The 22751-nt window shown below is 45.3% G+C and overlaps 1 protein-coding gene across 3 annotated transcripts in view; it reads left to right on the top strand.

Annotated features, from left to right (window-relative positions):
- The window catches only part of SEPTIN9 (septin 9), a 211633-nt gene that overhangs the window by 96689 nt on the left and 92193 nt on the right, over positions 1–22751 (top strand). For all 3 annotated transcript variants that reach the window (XM_080993826.1, XM_080993828.1, XM_080993827.1), the window contains one exon: positions 21946–22599. In XM_080993826.1, the coding sequence (XP_080849952.1) occupies positions 21946–22599 (654 nt within the window). The remainder of the gene's footprint in view (positions 1–21945; positions 22600–22751) is intronic.

Below are 22751 nucleotides of genomic sequence, written 5' to 3'. Positions count from 1 at the left end.
CAAGTGGGGGGGACGACTTTGTGATCTAATTGGTTCCTGGGTGGTAATTATCACCTACATGATAAGCACACAGAATTTTCTCTTACCCTCTTTAGGGGATGGCTTTTGCCTTTCACATGGTTTTCATATTCAGGGAAGCAAAAATACTTTCCACCCACATGCTAGGTTTTGCTTTAGCTGTCAAGATGCTTGTGTTCTTTTATAGCAACCAGCAACTATTAATATCTAATGGAAGATATTCCCTGAATTGAACTGATTTTCTTCCTGTTACTCTGCATGGACAAGTGTGATTATGTTCATAATGTAGGATTATAGTTTATGGTAGCTGAACTCACAGTAGACCCAGTGACAATAATGGGCACAACTAAAATCCATTAATTTGAATGTGCATAGCTTAGTTGGATAAAACCCATAATTTTACATATTGTGTGTTTGGGGCAGGGGAGAAAGGCTTTATATATCCTGAGATGCCATTGGCAAAAGTTCCACTGCCTTGAATAAGCATAGCATGATACCACAGTGCTCCTCCACCTCTTAAGTTATTTATACTTTATTTTGCCAACACTTGTTCAAGAACTGCTCCCCCTGCCCAAGTTGAGGGGGTTCGGCAGGCCTTCTGAGGAGTTCCTCTCCTCATTAGCTCAACGCCTGCCTTGCCAGTGTTCCCCAGGCCTCACCTTGCCAGGAGGATCTCAGATTGCCCAGGAGTAGCATCAAATAATAAAGCATAGCTCCTAATTGCAAGTCCAACACCACCTCCCACCAGGCTCCTGTTCTATAGCTTGGTTGTGTGTTGGGGGAATGTGAAATTCAATTCCTGTAGGCGGCATATAACAGAGGCCTTGCGCAGTATTGTGCAGAGACGCCAGCGACCGCAGCATGCACCAGGATATTCTTTAGCTAAAGATCGCCTTAAAGTTAGGAGAACGTTGTTGCCCAACAGAAAATAACAGATGATCCTTGTTTCAGGTATGCCAGCTCTGGAGTGTCAATTTTAGTGAAGAATTGACAACAGCCTTGCTGTGTAACATTGCTGGGGCAGCTGTCTTGATTTTTCTGGGCCTAAAAGCAATATCTATCCCAATCAATTGATTTTGCCTGGCTGGAATGTGTCCCTGCACTGTGATAAAGCCTCTTGCTTGCCAGAATGGAGAGGTGTAATGGGCTGGCATATGTAGAAACCTCTGAGTTTCTACTGTAACAGCAAAGATTTGATATCTGTTGTACCTCTCACTTTTACCTCTGCCATCTTTGACATGTGGCCTCTGAATGGTTGCCCATGGAGGAATCCTGCCTGTAGAAAACCACAAGTCTGACTTGCCATGCAATCCAAACCTAGGCTAATGGTTCAGATGGCATGACAAGCCAAGGCTTGCACTTCTTCCTCCCGTCATCATGGCCAAGAGCAGGAGAGAAGCAGGGAATTTTGAGCACTATGCACCAGCACACAGGTCATTCATGATAAACCATTGTCAATCATTAACTACACGTGAAGCAAGCCAGACCTTGCTCGTGATGCAATTGTTGTATGAATAAGCCCCAAGTGTCAGGGGTGGTGGTGGTGTTATACAAATACCATAGAGGTGAATTGCTTAGCATTCCCCCCCCCCCCCATTACTATAATAAACTGTTTCTTTCAGCCCCTGGGTTATTTGTGCACTGATCCTCTTTCCCCATCAAGATACCCAACCATTGTTCCCAGAATGACCCTAGCACTGTTCATGGTGTACCCAACCCAGTCATTTTCATTGCTGCTTTCAGGGTGTCCAGGCACTGGCGGTTTAACTCATTCACAGGCTTATCCTTTAGGTCAACATGTTTGGGATTTATTCTTCGCTGCTGCTGATAGCTGAGGGCATCAAACTATACTGCTGTTAGCATTATTTTTAGATATTTGATGTGGCATAGCATTAATATTCACCAGTATTTATAAAGCAGTGTATTTCCCCGGTAGGCTTGCCAAACTAAGCCTCCAAAATGCGGGAGCCAAGAATATTTCAAACTTCAGGGTCACAGTTGGACAGTACTGTGAGCCAGAGGACTGCAAGTGATACACTCACTTGGGTGAAATGGAATTTATTTTCAGCATTTACATACTGTCTTTTATTATTGATTTAATAGACATTGTTGATAAATGTAATTTAAGTACATTAATGATATGAACAATACTTGCTACGTGTTGCAAGTATTCAGTCATTCCTGATTTGCTACGCACAAATTGGGAGAGGCCTATGAGGAAATATTTGGAATCTGTATCTGTTAATATTTTTCATAATATATATTTTATAATATTAATTTTATTATTTATATGCCACCCATCTGACTGAGTTGCCCTGGCCTTTGTTTCTGAGCAGCATGCAGTGCTTTTTTTCCTACAAAAAGAGGTGCCGATACTCACCATGAAGTTGTTACAGTAAGTGCCACACTTTTTAACAACAACAACAACAACAACAAAAGAGGTGCCGATACTGCGTACCCTTGAGTGCCCCCTGGAGGAAAAACCCGCTGATGTGCATGGATATGTTTAGAATTGGGCATGATTATATTTTCGTCTTGAGTTTGTGTTTTAGGGTTGGCTTTTTCCTTTCACATTAGAAATAATGGCCATTCTTGAATGGGAGCCCATGATATGATAATGCCACTGTAGAGAAGCAGAGCTAGGTTGTCAGGTGGTGATTTCCTTGCTGGCTCCTTGACTATCCAAGATATCATGCATAGCTCCAAGGGTTGTGCTCTCTTTGGGAATGCCTTGCCCTTCTGTTTCCGTTCTTAAGTACCAAACAGGAAGCCTAGGAGACAACCAGGCCCTAAAAATAAGATGCAACATGGCATGGGGAAACCCTATGACAACATGGCAATGTGGATTGTTTGGATATTCTGACCCTCACTGGCACCATTCCATTTCCATTTGCCATGCAGAAAGATGAGGAACCAGTGTTGGCTTAGCTTGGGACACAAAATACCTTTCAAGCACTGAGTGAATTCATAGTTTTAACCAAGACCTGTGCAGGTTGGCCCATTGTCTGCAGCATCCCTGTGTGTTAAGCTTAGTTTGTTCTTAGTTATTGACCAAAACTCTCTTGTATCCTATTGGTTTCAGTCTGTCATTGTCATTAGGCTTTATGAGAAAGCACTTTTGATTCCACCTTGATTAATCTTGCTTACTGCTTGCTCTTTGGCCACCAGTAGGGATGAGTCGTCATGGTATTGTGTGTGTTCCCTTCCTTGCTGATTATGGTGCTCATATGAGTGAGCTGTAAAAAGTTTGTGTTAGTGACTGAAAGTGACACATTAATGGCATCTTAGTATAAGCGTGTGGCCATCTTGACTGATGCACTTCAGCTTTCATCATACCAACATGTCTGCAGTTCTCTTCCAAATACCATCTCCTGCCACCCCCACCTCATGTACTAGGTAGAATATCCATCTCCTTATTGTTCAGCTGCACTTGTGGCATTCCAGTAAATACCAGTTTTGCTCTCCATTTTCAGGCAATGCCTGCACTGTCACACACCTGGCTAAAGCAGGGGGAATGGTAGCATAATCTATAGTTCCAGCACTATTATTGCAGACTTGTTGGACTTGTGCCAGGCATAGTCACCAGTGGCCATCTTTTACTCTTGTTCTCTGCTAGTGGCATGTTGTGATCAAGAGATCTATCAACTGGAGTCAAGTGCAGAGATGTGCACTTAGATCATGGATGGTACCTCTGAGCACCTGCTGAGCCCTGGAATTTGTTTTGAAGCCCAAGAACTGAGCTGAGCTCACAGTCCTCCCACATACAGACCTTTTCCTTGTTATCCCAGGATTTCAGCAGCCTTAACTCAGGAGAGGGGGAAAGAGTAATTTAGTTGTTGAACAGTTGGGAGTCAGAAATCCTTGCCACTCTAATGCCTATCACCCAAAGATTCACTGGTAGATCCTAATCTACCTTCTGCTTACCCCTGATCTAGAAGATGAGAATTGATGTCTTAGGGGCTGGTCCCGCCTTGGGTTAGAAAGTGTACTTTGATTATTTTTGTTCCCAATCCATGATTTTGCTGGGGGCTAGAAGATCAGTACTGATAAGCACACATCATTCTGCATGACACAGGAACTGGATTGTGTAAATAGCATCCTCAGGGTTGCTTCACACAGTGAATTCTGGGCATCATTTTTTCGTTAGGAATCTGAAAGCAAACATGTATAGCTGCTGCATGTGATTAACACACACACACACACACACACACACACACACGTTTGTTGTCATACAGTTGAAGTGGGGAGCTGCAGTTGGCTAAGGTTCCCAAACTCGAAATGGCCACATCCACTTGTCCTATAGCAATATTATTGTATATGAAGTTGCCCTTGGTCACACAAACCATCCATGACAAAACTGTTTCTCTAGTGCACTAAATTTGGTCTGGTATGAGCAGCTGTTCATGATAAATGTGCACGGTAGAAACTGAATGCATTGAAGTCTTGGTGCAGCCTGGTGCTCACTTGTTCAAAAATCGGAAGCTAAAACAAACCCATCAACCCATTTTTCTGCAATACCAAGAAGAAGCTCTCAGGCCGAGGGAGTCTTTACTCACACATGTCCTGAACTCTGCCTAGGCTGTATCTGTGGCCTAAAAGACTTCCCCCACCTACATTGCATGAGTAGGTGGGCGGGGTGGTGGTGGAGAGAGAGAGTCTAGAATCTCTCACATTAAAAAGCTGACATACCAGTCCTTTTCACCACACATTTTGGTTATGACACATTTTGCCCTACTTTCCCTGTCAGCATTTTAATTTACCCTCAGAAGGACAAATAGACCTGTAAAGCTTCCTTGTTTGGCTTTTAAAAACACTTCCTTACAGACCGTTCTGAGCCATTTTCTTGCATTTGCAACAGAAGGGATGATTTAAAATGAAAGCCATCCCTCCCCCCCCCCAAGCCAATAAACCTCTTGTAAGATGAAACCACTGGAGAGGCACACCAAAGGAAGGGGAAGGGAACTGGCCTGGAAAATTGGTGATAACTGCTTGGCAGATCTGGGTTTCCATGGCCAATGTTAATTTTGTATGTGTGTGGGGGAGGTAGGAATAGCAAAAGTGTTTTTTACATCCCTTCCCTCCTTTTTCCCCATAGGCATTTATCTAAGAGGGTCAAACAGAGTGGATGTGAAAGAAGGGAATAGGATGGGAAGGGGCTGAAGGAAAATTCAGCTTCTTGGTGCTTATTTCTAATAGGTGTGAGGCACAAAGTGGGTGAGAATGGGGACTTGAGAAGGAAGGTATGTGCATTCCTTTGTCCAGGACTGCTGCTTATGCCACTATGCATTTAAAGCACATTTCCCCCCTCAAAGAATTCTGGGCACTGAAGTTTGTTAATGGCTGCTTGAAGTTGTAACTCTGTGAGGAGTAAACACAGTGCCCAGAATTCTTTGGGGGAAAGAATGTGCTTCTGGTGTGCTTTAAGAGTATAGAGTGAATGTAGCCCAAGTAAGTTTGGAGCCCAGACCCATCACAAGCTCCCAAGGCAATAGCAGTCCCTTGAGTTCCCTCACAGAGAAATTATGTCTGTTTGTATTTTATGTAGCTACCCTGCTGCTCCAAAAAATTCACAATTCTGTCTCAAGGCATTTTTGCTGTCTAAAGTGAACCTTAAATGGTTCTGCCTCCCCAGCTAGGCCCAACGTGTGTGTGAGAGAGAGTGAGAGAGAGAGAGAGAGAGAGAGAGAGTCTTACTCTATCACTCATGAGAGAGAGAGAGAGAGTCTTACTCTATCACTCAGACCCCAATTCTTACCTTCCTCCATTTTCCCTCATGGTGACACTTGAAGCATGGTGGGGCCTGCCCCAGTTCCTTCTACACAAATGAGGTGTTTGCAAGCAGCTCATGCATTCACCTTAAAAATGTAGTTTGGAAGCCACCCATTTTCTCAGGCCATTTATGTCAGCCACCAGTTGTGTCCCTGTCTCATATTTGGTGAGTTCTAGCTCCCGCTATAGTATTCCTTGTATTTGCTGTTGGCTTATTAGTCTGAGGAAGTGACCACATATCCTTGCTTGTGGGGTGGGGAGAAACGACGGTGCTACGGAAAGAAGAAAGGAAGTGGGAGGATTGAACTTGTGACCTTCTGTACCCTGGGCCCATACAACATACTGCAAGGCTATTATATATGGTGCTGGGTGGATGTTTTCTCCTTTCCTCTGACCCCATTCTCCCAAAGTGCTTTGTGCATTCACGTATAGCAAGTTGAATCCACGACTTTTGCTCTGCTGGCTGGGGATGCTGTGGGCAGTCCTAATAAACCCATGTCAACACTTCCAGAGATAACAGATGTTTCCACCCATCTGAAGTGTCACCAATGGGGTGTTGAGTTCCCCCTCACCCAGCCCAGTTTTTTAAGTTGGTTGCAGTGAAGAAGTGTTCTGGCTTCAGTTTCCTAGATCCAAGGCCAGGGCAGTTAGTTTGATGGTATGTTTGCTTTTGAATTTATTTGTTAAGCACTTGAAACTGGCAGAGGCTTAAAAAAATTAAAGAGGTGTTGATTAGTTATGCATGGAACTGTGGTTGGAAGAAAGCTGACCCTCTACTTCAGTGATGGCCAAACTTAACCCTCCAACTGTTTTGGGACTACAATTCCCATCATCCCTGACCACTGGTCTTGTTATCTAGGGATGATGGGAGTTGTAGTCCCAAAGCAGCTGGAGGGCCAAGTTTGGCCATCACTGCTCTACTTGAACCCCATTCACAGTGTCAATCCACTTTCATGCTTGAGCTCCCTATTGCAGCCCACACTTCCCTGAGGTGCAACAGTGTCTGAGGGTCAGGAAGGAGTATTTGGAATGCAGTGACTTGAAAGCTGTAGAAAATCTTGAGCCCTTGTCCTTTGTGTTGATTGGATGGCATCACCTTGTTGAATGATTCTATCTTGGGGTTTTTTCAACTGTTGAACACAGAAAGTTGTAAATGTAGTGTTTTTGTTTTTTTGTTTAAATCAGCATTGCTCTCAGCAAGGCAAAGTACTTCCATCAGGAACATAGAATATTGAGATTGTCCAGATCAGCAAGAAGGCCTCTTGCACAGAAGAGCCAAGGAATGTAGGGAGCTTGGTCTTTAACCAAGTCAGACTGATGGTCCGTTTAGTTCAGTATTGCCTGCTCTGACTGACAGTGGCTCTGCAGGATTTCAGACAGGGGTCCATCCCAGACCTACCTAGAGCTGCCAGGGGTTGAATCTGGGACCTTCTTCATGTGAAGCAGATGCTCTACCAATTAGATAGGTCCCTTCTCTGAGGCATTTTCATAACAGATAATAATACTTGGCATTTTTTGAGCATTCAAAGCCCTTTACAATATGACTGTGTTCATGACCACGATGAGGTTTGAAACAGGAACTTCACAGCTCACTCTCTCTTGGCCACTGCAGAAAAGCCATATCTTCTAGCCTATTCACCTGGCCACCGAAGGGTTGAAGAGTTATACCATGGCATGCCCAGTGCTTAGGAAAGCCTCCCATTTTGAATTTTGACTCTTATATTGTAATTTGCTTTTTGCCTGTTATAATTACATGCCTTTTTTTTTTTGGCAGATATGCAAGCAAGCAGATGTTTGCATCAGCAAGCTGTCGATCTTTGCCTCCCCAAATCTTCTCAGCAGATGGGTTGATACAGGCAGCTTATAATAATCATGAGCCCTGCAGGGTTCCACTGGATATTTTTGGCCAGTAAAGCCTCAGCAGGAAGGAGGGAGGTGAGGCAATGTGGTAGATTGCTGGGCTGATAAAGAGGAAGAGAGAGAGAAGGAGAAAGAGTTCATGAAGGCTAAAAGCACTTCTGTAACCCCCTTCAGTTCAAGGACATCTTGGCTGTGTTAAGGAATTGGGGGTGTCCCATCCCCCCCAACAACTGGCACATATTTTGAACATAAGTAATGTGTAGTGGCATAAAAACTGGGAGGGGCAGTGAAGGTAGCAGCCAAATAGCAGAAGCCCCCCCCCCCCATGCTATTGAAGGGTCACAGTTTGCCCTCACTTGTTTTCGACTGGTTGTTGCAAGGTTTCATTGAGCTTTGTATGAGGATGGCAATCAAAATGCTTGCATTTTCCACTTGGAACAAATCTAGGCTGCTGTGACATCGCAAAAGGTAGGGAAGTTGCTCTATCACTTGCAAGTCTTCTATAGTGACATAAGGTAAAGGCCTGGATGTTTTTAATTTCCCAACACATTTTTGAGATCCTAAATCATTCACATTTCACATTACCTGAACCCAAGGAATTGGTAGCAGGCACCAATTGTTAGGAATCCGAGTCATACGTTTTTAACATGACAACCACAACATTTCTGTTTTATTGGTTATATTTTTTATGCCACCCTTCTTCCAAAGTCCTCCCCTCCCAATTTGTATGCTCTCAACACCCCAGTGAGCTAAGTGCTAACACAAGAATCACTCGACTTCAAGATTGAAATAGAAGTTTGAATCTAGCCAGTACAGCAGATGCAGAGACCATAAGTAAGGTTCTACTGAATCAGGTCCAAGACCCAATTTGTCCAGCATCCTGTTCTCACAGTGGCCAACCAGATGCCTCTGGAAAGCTCACTAGCAGGACCCGAGTACAAGAGCAAGAGCACAAGGTTTGGCTAGAGATATGTTATTTCCTGGTCCACCACCTTATGTGCTACTTGATTATGAACCTGGGTTTCCTAGCTCTGTCTTCTTCCCATGTTTATAGTCCCCATATTGGCTCAGTGGGTAGAAGGCACTGTAGAAAGAGTAACCAGCATGCTGGACAGAGATTTGTCAGAATGCACTACCCATCATCCCTGATGACTGGCCGTGTTTGCTGAGACTGATGGGAACAAGAGTCCAACTGCACCCGGAGAACAACCACATTGGCTCCCCCTGTGCTACAGGATGTAGCTGTGGATGCCATATCCCACATAGCTGCGGGAGTGAGAGACCTCAAGAAGCCTGGATTTCCCTCCATTCTGTCGCTTCCCTGGTATCCAACCGGGCAGGAAATTCCTGCATGCCAGAGAACAAATTGACTCCTTTTGGTTAGTATTCTGAGGGAGAACCTGCTTGAGGCCCTAGAAAACAGAAGCAAAACTGCAGTGGTTTTTTAAAGGAAGGGAAACTTCAGGGGTCACTCCTCCCTTTCTAGCAAGGCTTGCCATTTTCCCCTTGAAAACGGGCTGCTTACATTTTCTCCATTGGGAGGGAATAAGCAGTGTAAATAAGGGGAACAGGAGGCCACCAAACCCTGATGGGAGCATGCTGTGCATTTAAAGACAATAAGGGAGTCTTTGGGCCTCAGAACCATTCCAAATATTTACATTGCTGACTGATTTAAATGGTGAGACAGGGTGCCTGCAGCTGGCCTGACAGACAGCTCACATGCCAGCTGTGCAGCTCCCCCTGCCCTTCTTTTTCTGCTGCATATAGAGAAGGAACCCCAGGCAACATTTCCTTGAATGTAGCTAAAAGGCATGAGGCATGGAGTGCTCTAGGGCAGTGTTCCCCAACCTAGTGCCCTCCAGATAGTTTAGGCTGCAACCCCCAACAGCCTTGACTGTTGGCCATGCTAGGCCATGCTAGGAGTTGTAGTCTGAAACTTCTGGGGGGCACCAGATTGAGGAAAGCTGCTTTCAATTGGCTAGCTGACAATTAATAAATAAATGTTATGTATTGCAACCATCAGTCTTTGTTTGAAGTATCAGGCTGATCATCGATGGGGAAGAGCGATCAGGTGGAGTGGCAGCAGCATCCTTGCTTTCCCTTGGAAAGACTTGACAGGCAACTTCTGCTTTCATGCTCCTGGGGTTGTTTCAGGGTTGAACTTTGCATATATTAAGCTGGGTAATGACCATTTCCCCCCTCCCCCAACTTGCTGCGCTTTGATGCATATCTTGAAATAGGAGATGATCCATCTCTTTCTTTGAGCCCCACAGTTCAGTGATTTCGGAAGCAGACTTCCCTCCCTCGCTGCATGAATGACGCATGCATTGTATAATTTTAGAATGGATATTGCTAAATGTTCCTTCTACCTATCTTAGGATTCTGAGCTGTTATAACAAAGGGGAGATGGGGAAAATAAAACCCTTTTCTGGTGTAGTTGGAAAGCGCCTGCTGTGTTATAATGCAATAATCATAACAGCAACGTGTACAAAATGCACCAGTGAACATTTTGTATATAATAGGAGTATTAGACCTGCACCAAGTTGTATGCGCCAAATAAGTGATTTGAAGGACACATTGTGCTCCGAGGCATCTCTGATTAGTTTTGTTGTGTCTGATTGTTTAAATAATTGGCAGAATTCAGGATTTTGTATAGAATCTTCCAACCACTGATCTTTGTTTATACTGTAGCAATCCGTAGAATTGCCACCTTGGATTCTTACCAGCTGTGCTGCCTTGTCCTGGCTCTCTTGAACATAATACGTTTTGTCTCTTGGCTGCTGTTCTAAGAACAGACAACTGCTTTTACTTCTTAGTCACTGGTCTTTAATTATACCAAGTTGGGATTGACGTGTGGGTTGTTGTGGCCTTGAGCTAAGATGGGTCACACAAGCGGGACCACAGTAAAAAATGGAACCTTTTTTGTGTGTGGGAGAGAGAGAAGTAGAAAACTGAGTAGAGGAAGAAGGGGAGCCAGAGGTTACAATATGTTGGACTCCCAACTCCTATAAACTCTGCACGTCGTGGCCAATTGTCAGGAATGATGGAAGTTGTATTCTGACATCTGGAAGGCCACAGGTTTCCATCCCTGGCCTGCATTATAAAGATTTGTGCCAGTGCTATCGCAGTTGAACTGTAGGTGTTAGAGATGAACTTTGGTTCCCAGGAAAACAAATGCATCCTAAATCAATATGTCTTTAGTCTAGATATTTTTTTCTGAAAAGAGAAAGAGGGACAGATACATTTAGCCTTTGAGCACTGGTACTGTAAGTTGTGGTTTAATAGCTGTAAGTCAGAATCCAGTGAGTGATGAGATCTGCTTAGACATGTGCTTTTCCTACACAGAAAGCACATAGAGTAAGAAAGTACATGAAAGCCTTATAGTGATGATCTTGTCTGATGGCTGCACACTGTATTTAAAAGCTGGCTACAGTTTCCTGGCAGTGTATATATTCAGATAAAAAGGTAGGTGTGGTGAGCGAGAGAGAAAGATGCAATCCACCTGCAGCTTTCATACCTTTTCATTCTCAGTAGCACTTTATGTGGGGGGCGGGGGGGACCAAACATCTGAAGCAGTCCTAAAGTGGTAACTTTTCTGGGGGAAAGCCATTTATATCCAGAGAGTAAATGCTACAAAGAAATTGCATATCTTCTCTAATCCCCATGAGAATCACAGAATTGTAGAGTTGGAAGGGACCCTTAGGGTCATCTAGTCCCACCCCATGCGGAGTGGCAGAGTCTGATGGGGTGCAGGCAGGATGATGGTGGAGGGAGGGGATATGGTCGGCCCTCTTAGTCCTGTTTTGATAGAATAATGGAAGTTCTTATTGCTGAAGACCTGTGACTCGGTTGCCTGTGGTAATTTTGTTTCCAGTATCAGATATCAGCACTTGGCTCTCAGAGACGCCACTAGGTTTAGGGGCTGGGGACCTGATAATAAGTGTTCTGAGGTTTTATGTTCTCAGCTCCCGTGATGATTCAGAGCCTTTGCAGACCAGAATAGAGAGTTTATGAAAGTCGGATACAGTTTACTCACAAATGTAACCATTCTGTTCCTGTAGCCATTTGGTTGAATGCAGCACCCAAATACCTAATGGAGAGCTATGCTGAGAATGTTTATGAGTAGCAAGCTAGGAGTAGCATCCTGATGAGATCTGGGCAGAGAATTCAGAAGTCTGCTTGGCCGTAATTTAGGGCCTGGTGGCATATGAAGAGTCTTGATGGTCTCAGCTTAGCCCCTGTGGTTATATGAAAGCATGTGGTAAACCTTTGATAAAGACTCAAGCTGTTATTTCTTGGGGGGGGGGGGGGCTTGACACACTCCTACTGCCCCCACCATGTCTGCCTTGCACATAATAATTCAGGGGTATTATATCACTTGCCTTCTGCTCCATTCACCTTCCTTCTCAGTTAACCTGATAGTTTTTAGGTAAGAGAAAAGAAGACACAGCTGACATAAGAGCTGTGTTGTGTTCCCAGATTTAAACAGCTGAAATAGGCTCCATTTCTGAAGGTGGGTAGGTGGGCTGCAGTGATGTTGCTCAGGGCAGTTTCTGTTTGATTTATATGAGCAAACATTTGGCCAGCTGCATGCCTGCTCAAAGCCCATGTGTGCATTTTTTGACTGAACATCTGTACTATCCAAAATAGTAAAGGTAAAGGGACCCCTGACCATTAGGTCCAGTCGTGACTGACTCTGGGGTTGCGATGCTCATCTTGCTTTATTGGCCGAGGGAGCCGGCGTACAGCTTCCGGGTCATGTGGCCAGCATGACTAAGCTGCTTCTGGCGAACCAGAGCAGCACACGGAAATGCCGTTTACCTTCCCACTGGAGCAGTACCTATTTATCTACTTGCACTTCAATGTGCTTTCGAACTGCTAGGGTGGCAGGAGTAGGGACCAAACAGAGGGAGCTCACCCTGTTGCGGGGATTCGAACCGCCAACCTTCTGATCGGCAAGTCCTAGGCTCTGTGGTTTAACCCACAGTGCCACCCACGTCCCTCTTCTATCCAAAATACTCCTGGGCTTTGCAGTATAAAACCCAAGGGCTGCATTTTCTTCTGGGCAACTTTCTGGGAGCTACATGCCAGAGGCAAAAGTGGGCAGAGCAACAAATGTAAATGTCACCTTTGTGCAGTAGGCTGATTTTTACACACACTCAGCTCATGCACCACTCTCTATCCTCCATCCAGGCAAGCAAGAGTCATTGTTTGAGTTAAGGATGCCTTCCAGACAGGCAAAAACACTCATGGAAGACAGTGTTTGAAATTAGTCAGGTGCTGGGTGCATTTTCCACCTGGCTTTTGACCACTTGTGACCAAGTGAAGATGCCTGGGCACCACTATGGTGCCTGACCTCTTCAGTGTCTGGGGATCATTGGATCTGGACTGTTTTCACACACTAATACCCCATCCTGTAGAATTCTATCAGTTATATTTTTATCTGCACAATCGGAAGGAATTTCAGGAACCAAAAGGTTCCTGAGCCTGAGGAGCAGCAGTCACCATTAGGAAAAAGAGGTCGGAATAGGCCAATATATATGTGGACTGTCGCAGGATCAAGTGACTTTTCTTTTTTAAGTTCTCAAAGCTCTTAACCTAGCTCAAGGTTGTCATCTGAACTAGCCAGATGTTTAACTGAGAATCAATCACAGTCAATCTGTCTTTTGAAGGACTTTAGACTTTAGAGCCATCTTTCAAAGAAAATGGCAGCTAGACATTCCGTTTTGGCAACTGCAACCTTGATTTAATGAACCATTTGGCACCCAGCTTATATATCTGAGTTTCTAACACTCATGGAGGGGGCAAAGGAGGGCCAGTAAGTGGTGTGCCAAGTGGAGGGGTGACAGGAAAAGGGTTGTGGTGTGGGGAGAATGGCAAGAGCTAGACAGAGAGACTTGGAAGGCTACCTTGCCCCCCTGGGCCTGAGATTTCCCACCCCACCAACATGAGGACACACACTCATATTGTCCAGTGTACCCAAATGCCCCCATGCTCCCCCTACCTTCGTCCTGGCATTTGGGCATCCCCATAGCCTGGTATGAGATGAGAGGTGCCAGTGCAGTTCAAGGCAGAAGTGCTGTTTTCTTTTCAAACCTGGCTGGATTTTTCCTTTTAAAGTAGCTCATTGGTTCACTGTGTGTTTCAAAAGCAGAAGTGTGTTTGGTGGGAAACAGATTGCATCTTTCCCCGTGATACTTCCTGGCAGAAGATTCTATCCATCAGGCAACTCATGTTTGTACTTGGTTTGCTTGCTGTGCACTCCCCCTTGTTATACTGACCTTTACCCTTCCCTGCAGGCCGCTGTGCTAGTTGGGGGTTAGCAGTGGTGATTGATTGGCCAGTTGGTTGCTCTCCCTTTCCTCCCACCCTTCCTTTCTAGGGCAAAGATAAATCCATCTGGCTTCCTAGATTGTTGTTGTTGATGATGATGAGGGGGAATGAGAGGATAGTGCATTTACCATGCTGTCAAACTCAGTGGGATATGTTTATGTTCTAATGCTGCTATGAACAAGCTGTCTTGGGCGTGCGTGGTTTCAGAGGGACTTCCCTGGGAGAGTCAGGGGCCTGTCAAGGTATGTGCAAATCCAGGGATCTGGTGAATTGCTGTTGGTATCCTGCTAACATTTCTACATGCTATAAGAGTGTTGCGAATGGTGAATGGGATAAGCATGGTCAGGGTTATGGTGGCAGGCTGCAAGGCAGTGGGATCACTTTTGAATTTCCAGCAGTTGAAGTCCAAGGATGGTTTTGAGGAAGCTTCAGAAACACAGGTTGGTACACAGGAACCAAGAGAGATGAAGAGAAGTGGGTTTGGAAAGTTTTTCTGATCTGCTTCTGAGTGAGATTCCATTGCAGAATATCACCACCACCCCGCAGCGCCGTGACACACATGAGTTCTTTTGCCCCTTTTCTTTGCAAAGTTTTGATTGCCTCCATATTAGATAGCCTCTAGAAGGAAACTTAACTCAGGATGGCCCCTCATGAATGGCTACTGTGAAATTCTGTCTGCACAATGAAGCTGTGTACCCTCTGTCTCACTTCTCTGGATTCTTTTTTAATTGGGCAGCACAACAATGCACTTAAGGCCTGTATGATTTGGGCTATGTGTTACTTTGCATCTTGCCTATCCCCCAAAGAAATAAGAAGATGAACTGGGGTAAATCAGTGTGACTTCATGTTGTCTCTGATCAAGTGTGCCCTGGCTTATGAAACAAAAGCATATGTCAGGTGTGGAGAACAGGTGGTTGGATAACGACCTCCCCCTGCGGACCACTTTGACAGGTGGGTGAGGCCTTCCACCTGTCAATCACAATGATGCCGGGTGACCCAAAGTAAATACTTTTCTTCGTGACTGCAGCTCCTTCAAAACCTTCCAGTAGTGGCTTCAGTTCAAGATGGTGACATCAAGGCCAGGGCTACTTGGGCCTGTAAGCTGGAGATTCCCCAGCCCTGGCATATGCCATAATGAATCTGTTGGTCTTCAGCATTGGGCTCCTTTGGCTGCAATGGAGTAGCACAGCCACCCCTCACATCAATCTTATGAGATAGGTGAGGTGTCTGAGGCTGCCCAGTGACCTTAATGGTTGAGCTGGGACTCCTTGGACCAAGTGTGAAGTTCTGCCAGGGAACATTTGGATCTCACTGTGCAGCTGTTGTGTGTGGTGAGCCACAGATGGAAGGCTGGAGTCTGCCTAGCAGTTTAAATACATTCGGGCTCTGGATTGGCTCAGCCCACCCTGGTGGACCACTAGACACTCCTGAACTGGGAAGACTATAGAAAGGTTTCCTCTTAGGTTGTCTGGGCAACAAGGACTTCCTCACTCTGGTGTCTTCCTGCATTTTGGCCTTTGGTCATGATTTCTGTTTGTCCCATGGCTTCCTTATTTATGTCATCCACTTGGCTGTAACTTGGGTGTTGTTGTTCAGCCCCCACAGATCACTGACAGATGTGATTGGCTCAGCCCTTCCATGTTCCACGTGGGTCATGATGACAATGGTCCTCCCACCGTGTTAATAAAGGGAGTTTTATTATGTTAAGCTTTACTTGGCAGAGCCTGAAACAGATGGAAGGGACCCTCTTGGGAACTTAAGAGTGCACACCAAACTATTTGTAACACAGACAGGAAGACTTGAGTTTTTAAAGCTCAATGAAGCAGGAGGAGGAGTCTTCTGGCTTGTGCTCAGCATGATGGTCATTATTGCCACCAGCATTTCCCGCATGAGAAGTTCAGGTCAAATACCCAACTTCTGCAAGCAGGAAAGTCTGTTTCCCAGATCGTGAGTGTCTTGTGAGAAACTGCAAGGTTTTTGTCATACATATTTGAGCTTATTATAATAAAGTACATGATCTAATGTGCAGTTCTCAAAGACAGATGTTTTCCCAGTGCTTTGTTCTTTACATAGAAAGGCAACATTAGAACAGGCTGTCATTTGCTTGGTAAAAAGTCATGGATTCAGATCTAAATATGTCTCTTTTGAACTTCATCTCAGTTTAGACAATATTAGTTATTTTATTTTTAAAATCATATTAGGGTTGTAAATTAAATCTCTTTCTCCCTGCCCCCTCTTAAAAATTATAGCCAACAAAGTCAAACCTGAAATCAATGTATTTGTACTTTAAAAAAAATGTACAGTATTTTCTTGTTTAGAAAGTAATATACAACATAGCAACAAAAGGGAAGAGAAGGCATGGCATACTGGTTTGAGATGTCTAATTGTTGATAATTTCTACTTTTCTGGCTAAACAATTTACATATGTCATTAACTGGCATATTGAAGTGCATCATTTTGAGGATGCAAATCTGTTTTGATTCTGCTATGAATGGACCCATCTTGGGAGAAGAGTCTAGATCAGTGGTTCCCAACCTTTTTTTGGCCATGCCCCGCCTAAGCATCTCTAAACTCCTGACCCCCCCCCCCCGTGACATATAATTCTTATTATTTAAAAAGTGAACTCCTATTCACGTGGAGGAAGCCTAAAGGACCATTAACTGTTAATAACTAATTTTTTAATGGCCCCCCTTAAAAATCAAATTGCCCTCCTGTGTGGTTGGGAACCACAGGACTAGATGAAGCAATGCTACTGGTGAAACATGTTCAGAATTTTTTGGGGGGAATGCTTTCAGAAATCTAATTATTTACTTCTAATGCATTTTGAACTTTACAATTAAACCAGTGCAGCTGGATTGGCTAATTTGCAGCACCCATTTAACCTTGATATTGCCTGAAATTCAAGGAGACAGAAAGCTTCCTTTATCATTGTGATTAAATCAGAGAGGCTGATTCATCACTGCAAAGTGCATCTGAGCAGATTCAGTCTGTCTATATTTCATCATTCAGTTGTAGATAAATAGATCCGGCTGATTTACTTACAAAGTTTTTGCATTTCTTGCAAAACAGTAACCCCTGAAACACTTCAGGAATAAAGGATGCAGTTTTTGTATCAGCTTCCCCCACCCCAGTACTCTTTGGTACTATTTGAAGAACCCCTTGTTGCCTAGATTTGGGAGATTCCACAAAGCCTGAAAATATGGGTGACAGGAATGAAGGACTCTGGAAGGCTAAGCCTCACATACCAAATAATTAACTCTCAACTTGCCTCAAACAGTTTTTCACTGTCTGCGATCAGTATCCATCTTTAGCAACCACCAAACCCCACTTTCTGGCCATCCTAGGGGACAGTTTCCTTCAGCCTCCTCAGGAACTCACTACAATTTCTCACAGATTATGGTATTGGTATGTTTTGCCCAGTGTGGCAAATATCTTGGGTTTGTGGGGTGGGTAATTGGGAAACAGGTTGGGGAAAAGGTTTTGAAAAAACCACACACCTCAGCACCAGGGTTCCAATTGGAGCTCCCTCCTCCCTGGTGGTGCAGTGGGAGATCTGGTTGTCAATCATGTGCTGTATTGGAAAAGCAAACAAAATAGCTAAGCTGTTTTGGGACTTTAGGGCACACCATATGCATCTGGCTGAATTCTGACTCTTCCCTGGCTTGATCTGCAGGATGGGCCTGTCTGTATTGAGCTGGTTTTGTATAGAATTCCAGGGCCGCTTTCCTGTGGAGAAGTTGGGGAGGCAGAGCCCTCTGCATTACACTGTTATTACTTCCTTTTCCTTGGCTGTGGGGCAGAAAATACTATTTTTAAAAGCACTATATCTTCATTTCTTCTTCTGTTCATTTGCTACTTCCTCAGATATGCCAACCTCACTCCTGTACATGCCTTCATTTTTTATTTACTGAGCTTCTGCTAGTTGGAGTAAGGTTTAACAGTGGGTGGGAAGAAAAGAGGGAAAGGGAGGCATGAAGCTTAGCAAAGCAACAGGAAATTGGAGGAGGGGAAAGTGTGGTCAAGGGGCTGAGGCAGCCCTAAGCTCAGGGTAATTTTTGTTTCCCCTTGAGCTTTAGGGTCGGGCTTTGTCTAAACTTATTTCTCCTCTCCTGGCTGTCAGAAAATATACACATCCCATTTGCTGTTCTCTTTCCTCCCTGGCAGGAGAGAAATCTATGGCTGTCTCAAAAGGAGTTGGGGGAAGTCTTTGGGAGTTGTTTCTCCCAATAGGTCTAATCTCTCTCTCTCTCTCTCTCTGTGTGTGTGTGTGTGTGTGCGCGCGCGCACACACACACACACACTCTGGACAGTGAGAAAGGGCTATACACAATTGATATTCACTCTGAGTGGCTCAGGAACGCATGGCAGGATTTCACTAACTAAGCAATGCAGCAGAAATTTCAAGATAAGGGTAGCCATTCCCAAGGAAACAGCTTGGCCCAAACTGTCTCCATCAAGGAAGGTAATGAGGCATGTCTGTGTGTGTGGTCAGGAGGATGGGAGTGCAGATATTTTTCTGAAGCCTCACACCCCACCTCTGGCCTTATTAAGGTCCAGAAATCTCTGTCTACCCCCCCTCTCTCTCACACACAGACACACACACACATGCAGTTTTGGATGCACCCCATTTGGGAAGGCTCCAGGGTGAGTGAGTGTGCAAGCAAAGCAGAGTCTTGAGCCTGGCTCAGATGTGGCGTTGTTGTTGCCACGCCACTCAAAATTACTTCGGGACCTGCTGCCAAAGGCTTGGCTGGTCATTACAAAGTGTAAGGAATTAGTCTTCCCTTTCTCTTCCTCCTCAGCCACTCACTCAACACCCCAAGCCTTGGGACCTCTGCTTTTGTTTCCCTTCTCCCAACCTCCAGCTCGCTTCACACTAACAGCACGTTACCCCGTGCCACCACTCACCACCTTAATTCCAGACACTTGTTGACATTTCTCCCATCCCCCAATCTTTGGGTCTGCTTCAGCCTTTCACATCCCTCATTTCTCTGGCTCAGCTCTGCCTCCCTTCTGTTTGCAGGCACAGCCTTGCTATTTTCCAGGTTCCCTGCCCCTTACACTCCTTCCTCCCCACTTCAAATCACACACCCACAAAGCCACCCACACCCACAATCTGATTGGATTGCAAGTTCTCATTCAAAAGCTTAACAGAAATAATTGAGATTGATTTTGAATCTTCCCAAGGCTAGGTTTGTTCATCCCTAGCTCAGAAGAAAGTGTGATGCCATTGCCTCATTACCTCATTTGTTGGAGTTCTGTGGTGCTCGTCTCTGGGGTTCTTTTTAGCTTATTGCTCAGTGCTTTTGAAACCCTCATTACTCACTGCACTGTTGTCTTCATTTGATAGCAATAAAGATCTGATGTTTTCTGAGTGGTAGTTTTAACTGAGAAGACACTTAACCTCTTTCAAAAGATAATGTGTCTCATTACCTAGCAAATGCGGTATGTAAACAGCCATTTATCTTAATTGGTGGTAATGCACAAACCAGAAAGGTTAAGTATAATGTTGCAAGCACCCTGTGATGTTTCGAGGCTGCAGCAACTGTGCTGCGCAGATAACTGCCGCCAACATCATGCCACTGCAATGCTACAATAAATGGCCTTGTCATAATGGATGCTGTCGCATGTACTCTGCTCACTGTGGCTCTGAGGCTTCCTGTCTCCAGCTTAAGATGCTTCCAGGTGTCTGTGCAATGAAAAATTGTGACAGTCATGATGTAGCCCATTATTAAACATAGCCCAAATGCAGTCAAGCAATTATTTTAAAATAACAGTAACGACACCTTCCGGCTTCAATTTCCTTTCCTTTCCTGCATAACCAAAATGTCTACTTCAGCAGCTTGTGGTTAGCTGCATCATTGCACTGGGTTCTTCATACAACTTCTTACATTCCTTAAATGCAGCCTGGATATGTTCTACTGAATGGGCAGCTTGTGATCCATAGACTAGTATATTGGCTTAAGCAATGTGGTTTCTAGTCCATAGATCAGAGGTTTTCAACCTTTTTGAGTCCACGGCTCCCTTGACCAACTGTATTCTTTCTGCGGCACCCCTGTGGGGCTCAGGAGCCCAGTTATGTCACCCCTTGCCTGCAGAGCTGGCAGCCTCTTGCCCTTTTTCAAACACCCTCCCTTGTGGAGTGTTCCCTCAGCCTTCTCTCCTGTCCCCTCACCTTGGAAGTCCTCTCGGCAGCCACAGTTGCCAACCCTGGTCTCTCCCCTGCCCCAAAGAGAGAGGCCTCTTCACACCTGCCCCACAGGGGCCTGGGAAGCACCCCCTGGCCAGCTCCAAAGGCACCATTCGCCTGGGGAGCTTATTGCCAGGGCTGCTGCAGTAAACAGCTGTGCAAGCTTTTGGGAGGCAGAGACACAAGAGGGCATCAGAGGAGAGAGGGGAGGAAAGAGGGACAGAGGCCAGCATTGCCTGTGGCACCCCTGACTATCATTCAAGGCACTCCAGGGTGCTACAGCACACTGGTTGAAAACCACTGTCCTAGTTCAAGGGTTACATGTTTGGTCCTGTGGAATAGAAAGTACCGTATTTTTCGCCCTATAGGACACACTTTTTCCCCTCCAAAAATGAAGGGGAAATGTGTGTGCGTCCTATGGGGCGAATGCAGGCTTTCGCTGAAGCCTGGAGAGCGAGAGGGGTCGGTGTGCACCGACCCCTCTCACTCTCCAGGCTTCAGGAAGCTATCCGCAAGCCTTTGGGGGCCCGCGGGACTTCCTGCCGGGCTCCCGCGGCTCGCGCAGAGCTGCCTCTATCCCGAAGCCCGGGCGCGCTGAGCAGTCGCACCCGGGCTTCGGGTAGCTCTGCGCAAGCCGCGGGAGCCCTCCCACGGCTTGTGGAGAGCAGCCTGTTCTGGGGGCTGGGGTCAGGGGAAGTTCGGGCTTCCCCCGCCCCCGCCCCGCGCCTGGGGGAAAAATATTTTTTTCCCTTTATTCCCCCCCCCCCCAAATCTAGGTGCGCCCTATGGGCCGGTGCACCCAATGAGGCGAAAAATACGTTACATTGAGGTAGAAATGGAGGCTTTATTCCATTCATTTGAGCAAATTTTCCCAACAAAATGCTTGAGCAATCACTGTGCCTTACCATTTTTTGTATACCTACACCTTCCCACTGCTACTTTTCTACTATGTTAAAGGAAGTTCACCAGATTCTCCTCCTCTACTGGGACCTACATCCCACATTGCTTCTCTCTCTTTACTTTCTGAAGATCTGTGTAGGGAAATGTCTGATGGTGCAATTTCTGTAACTTGCAAGGAGACCTGCGTCTTTTGGGAGGTTTGCCAGATGGATGTGCTAGATATGTAACATGCATGTATAACAGAGATGCCTGTCTTCGGCCATTTTCTGGGCATTCCTTCACAATTGTTTGGTGGATATGAGCACACAAAATAAGGTGAAAAGTGATCCTGGATGAATTTAGTCTAGGCAGGAAGATCTCTCTGTGTGTATGTTTCTGCTGTTTCCAAATGGACTTGGATTTTATTTAGAAAGAATGGCACCTGAATCAATGTCATGCAGTTGAACAATAGGGCCTATAATAATTGAATAAATGGAGCAGGACAAATTTCAAGAGGAAGAGCCCAAAACAGTATGATTAGTAAGGAGTCAAAGAGTTGGGAGAGACCTCACATTTCAGTCCATGGATCCACTGATTTTTTAATCTGTTGAAACACCATGTGACCTTTTCTGGAACTTCATGTGGGGCAGGGGCTCTCCCTGACTTTGGGCTTCCCTCAAGAATCTACGAGACATTGCGCTGTTTACCTGACTTCTAGGTTTAGCACAACAGGAATGAGTCCCCCTTCAGCATATGTATGAAAAAGAGTGGTTTGCAGGACAGTGCACAGTGGGGACTTGAACTCTAGGTTTCTGTTTGTGTCTCTGAGGTCAGTAATCTCATAGAGTTGATTGTGGTGTTTAAACTTGGATTATGTCTTTTTGTTAATCTTCCAGCTCTGAAAAGATCCTTTGAGGTTGAAGAAGCAGACCAGCCTCCAAATTCTTCCACTCCACAAAGACGGACACCCAACCCTCTTGCTAGGTCCACAGTGTCCAGCTCCACACAGAAATTCCAGGATCTTGGCACCAAGAATTCAGAGACCCCTTCCAGACATGTGGAGTCTGCACAAAGATCTCCTAAATCTTCTCTGAGGAGAGTTGAGCTCTCTGGACCAAAACATCCTGAGCCAGTGTCCAGAAGAACAGAAATCTCCATTGATATCTCATCTAAGCAAGTGGAGAACTCCACCCCAGGAGCTTCAAGATTTGGCCTCAAGAGAGCAGATGTGCTGGGGCACAAGCCCCCTGAGACCGTTCCCAGGAGGACTGAGATCAATATAGGCAAGCCTCAGGACCAAGCTCTTCGCAGAATGGAAGTCCCCTCAAAGATCCCCGAGCCAACACAGCGCAGAATGGAAGCTGCTAGCCCACCTGTGCCTGATGTTGCCACCAAACGTGTGGAAATCCAGGTAGCAAAATCTTCAGAGGTTCCAGTACCACCAGTTAGGCAGAATGAAAATGTGGAGCTTTTCCCAACCAATCAGCACCTGCCACCAGAACCAAAGCTACAGCCAGCAGTGACTGAGATTCCACCCAAATGCCAAGAAGGTAAGCAGAAAATGAGCTTCTTCTTTTTTTACATTGTGCAGATCTTTGTGTACAAATACATTTGTGTTTTCCTAATAGCTCTTCCGCCATTCATGTGGGTTATTTTGGAGGTAAAAAATCTGTGCTTTAGCTCATGGCTGCTTTCACATAGC

Source organism: Podarcis pityusensis, assembly GCF_964106645.2.
Source record: "Podarcis pityusensis genome assembly, chromosome: 2".
NCBI classification, from domain to species: Eukaryota; Metazoa; Chordata; class Lepidosauria; order Squamata; family Lacertidae; genus Podarcis; species Podarcis pityusensis.
This window is presented reverse-complemented; position numbering and strand designations above follow the sequence as displayed.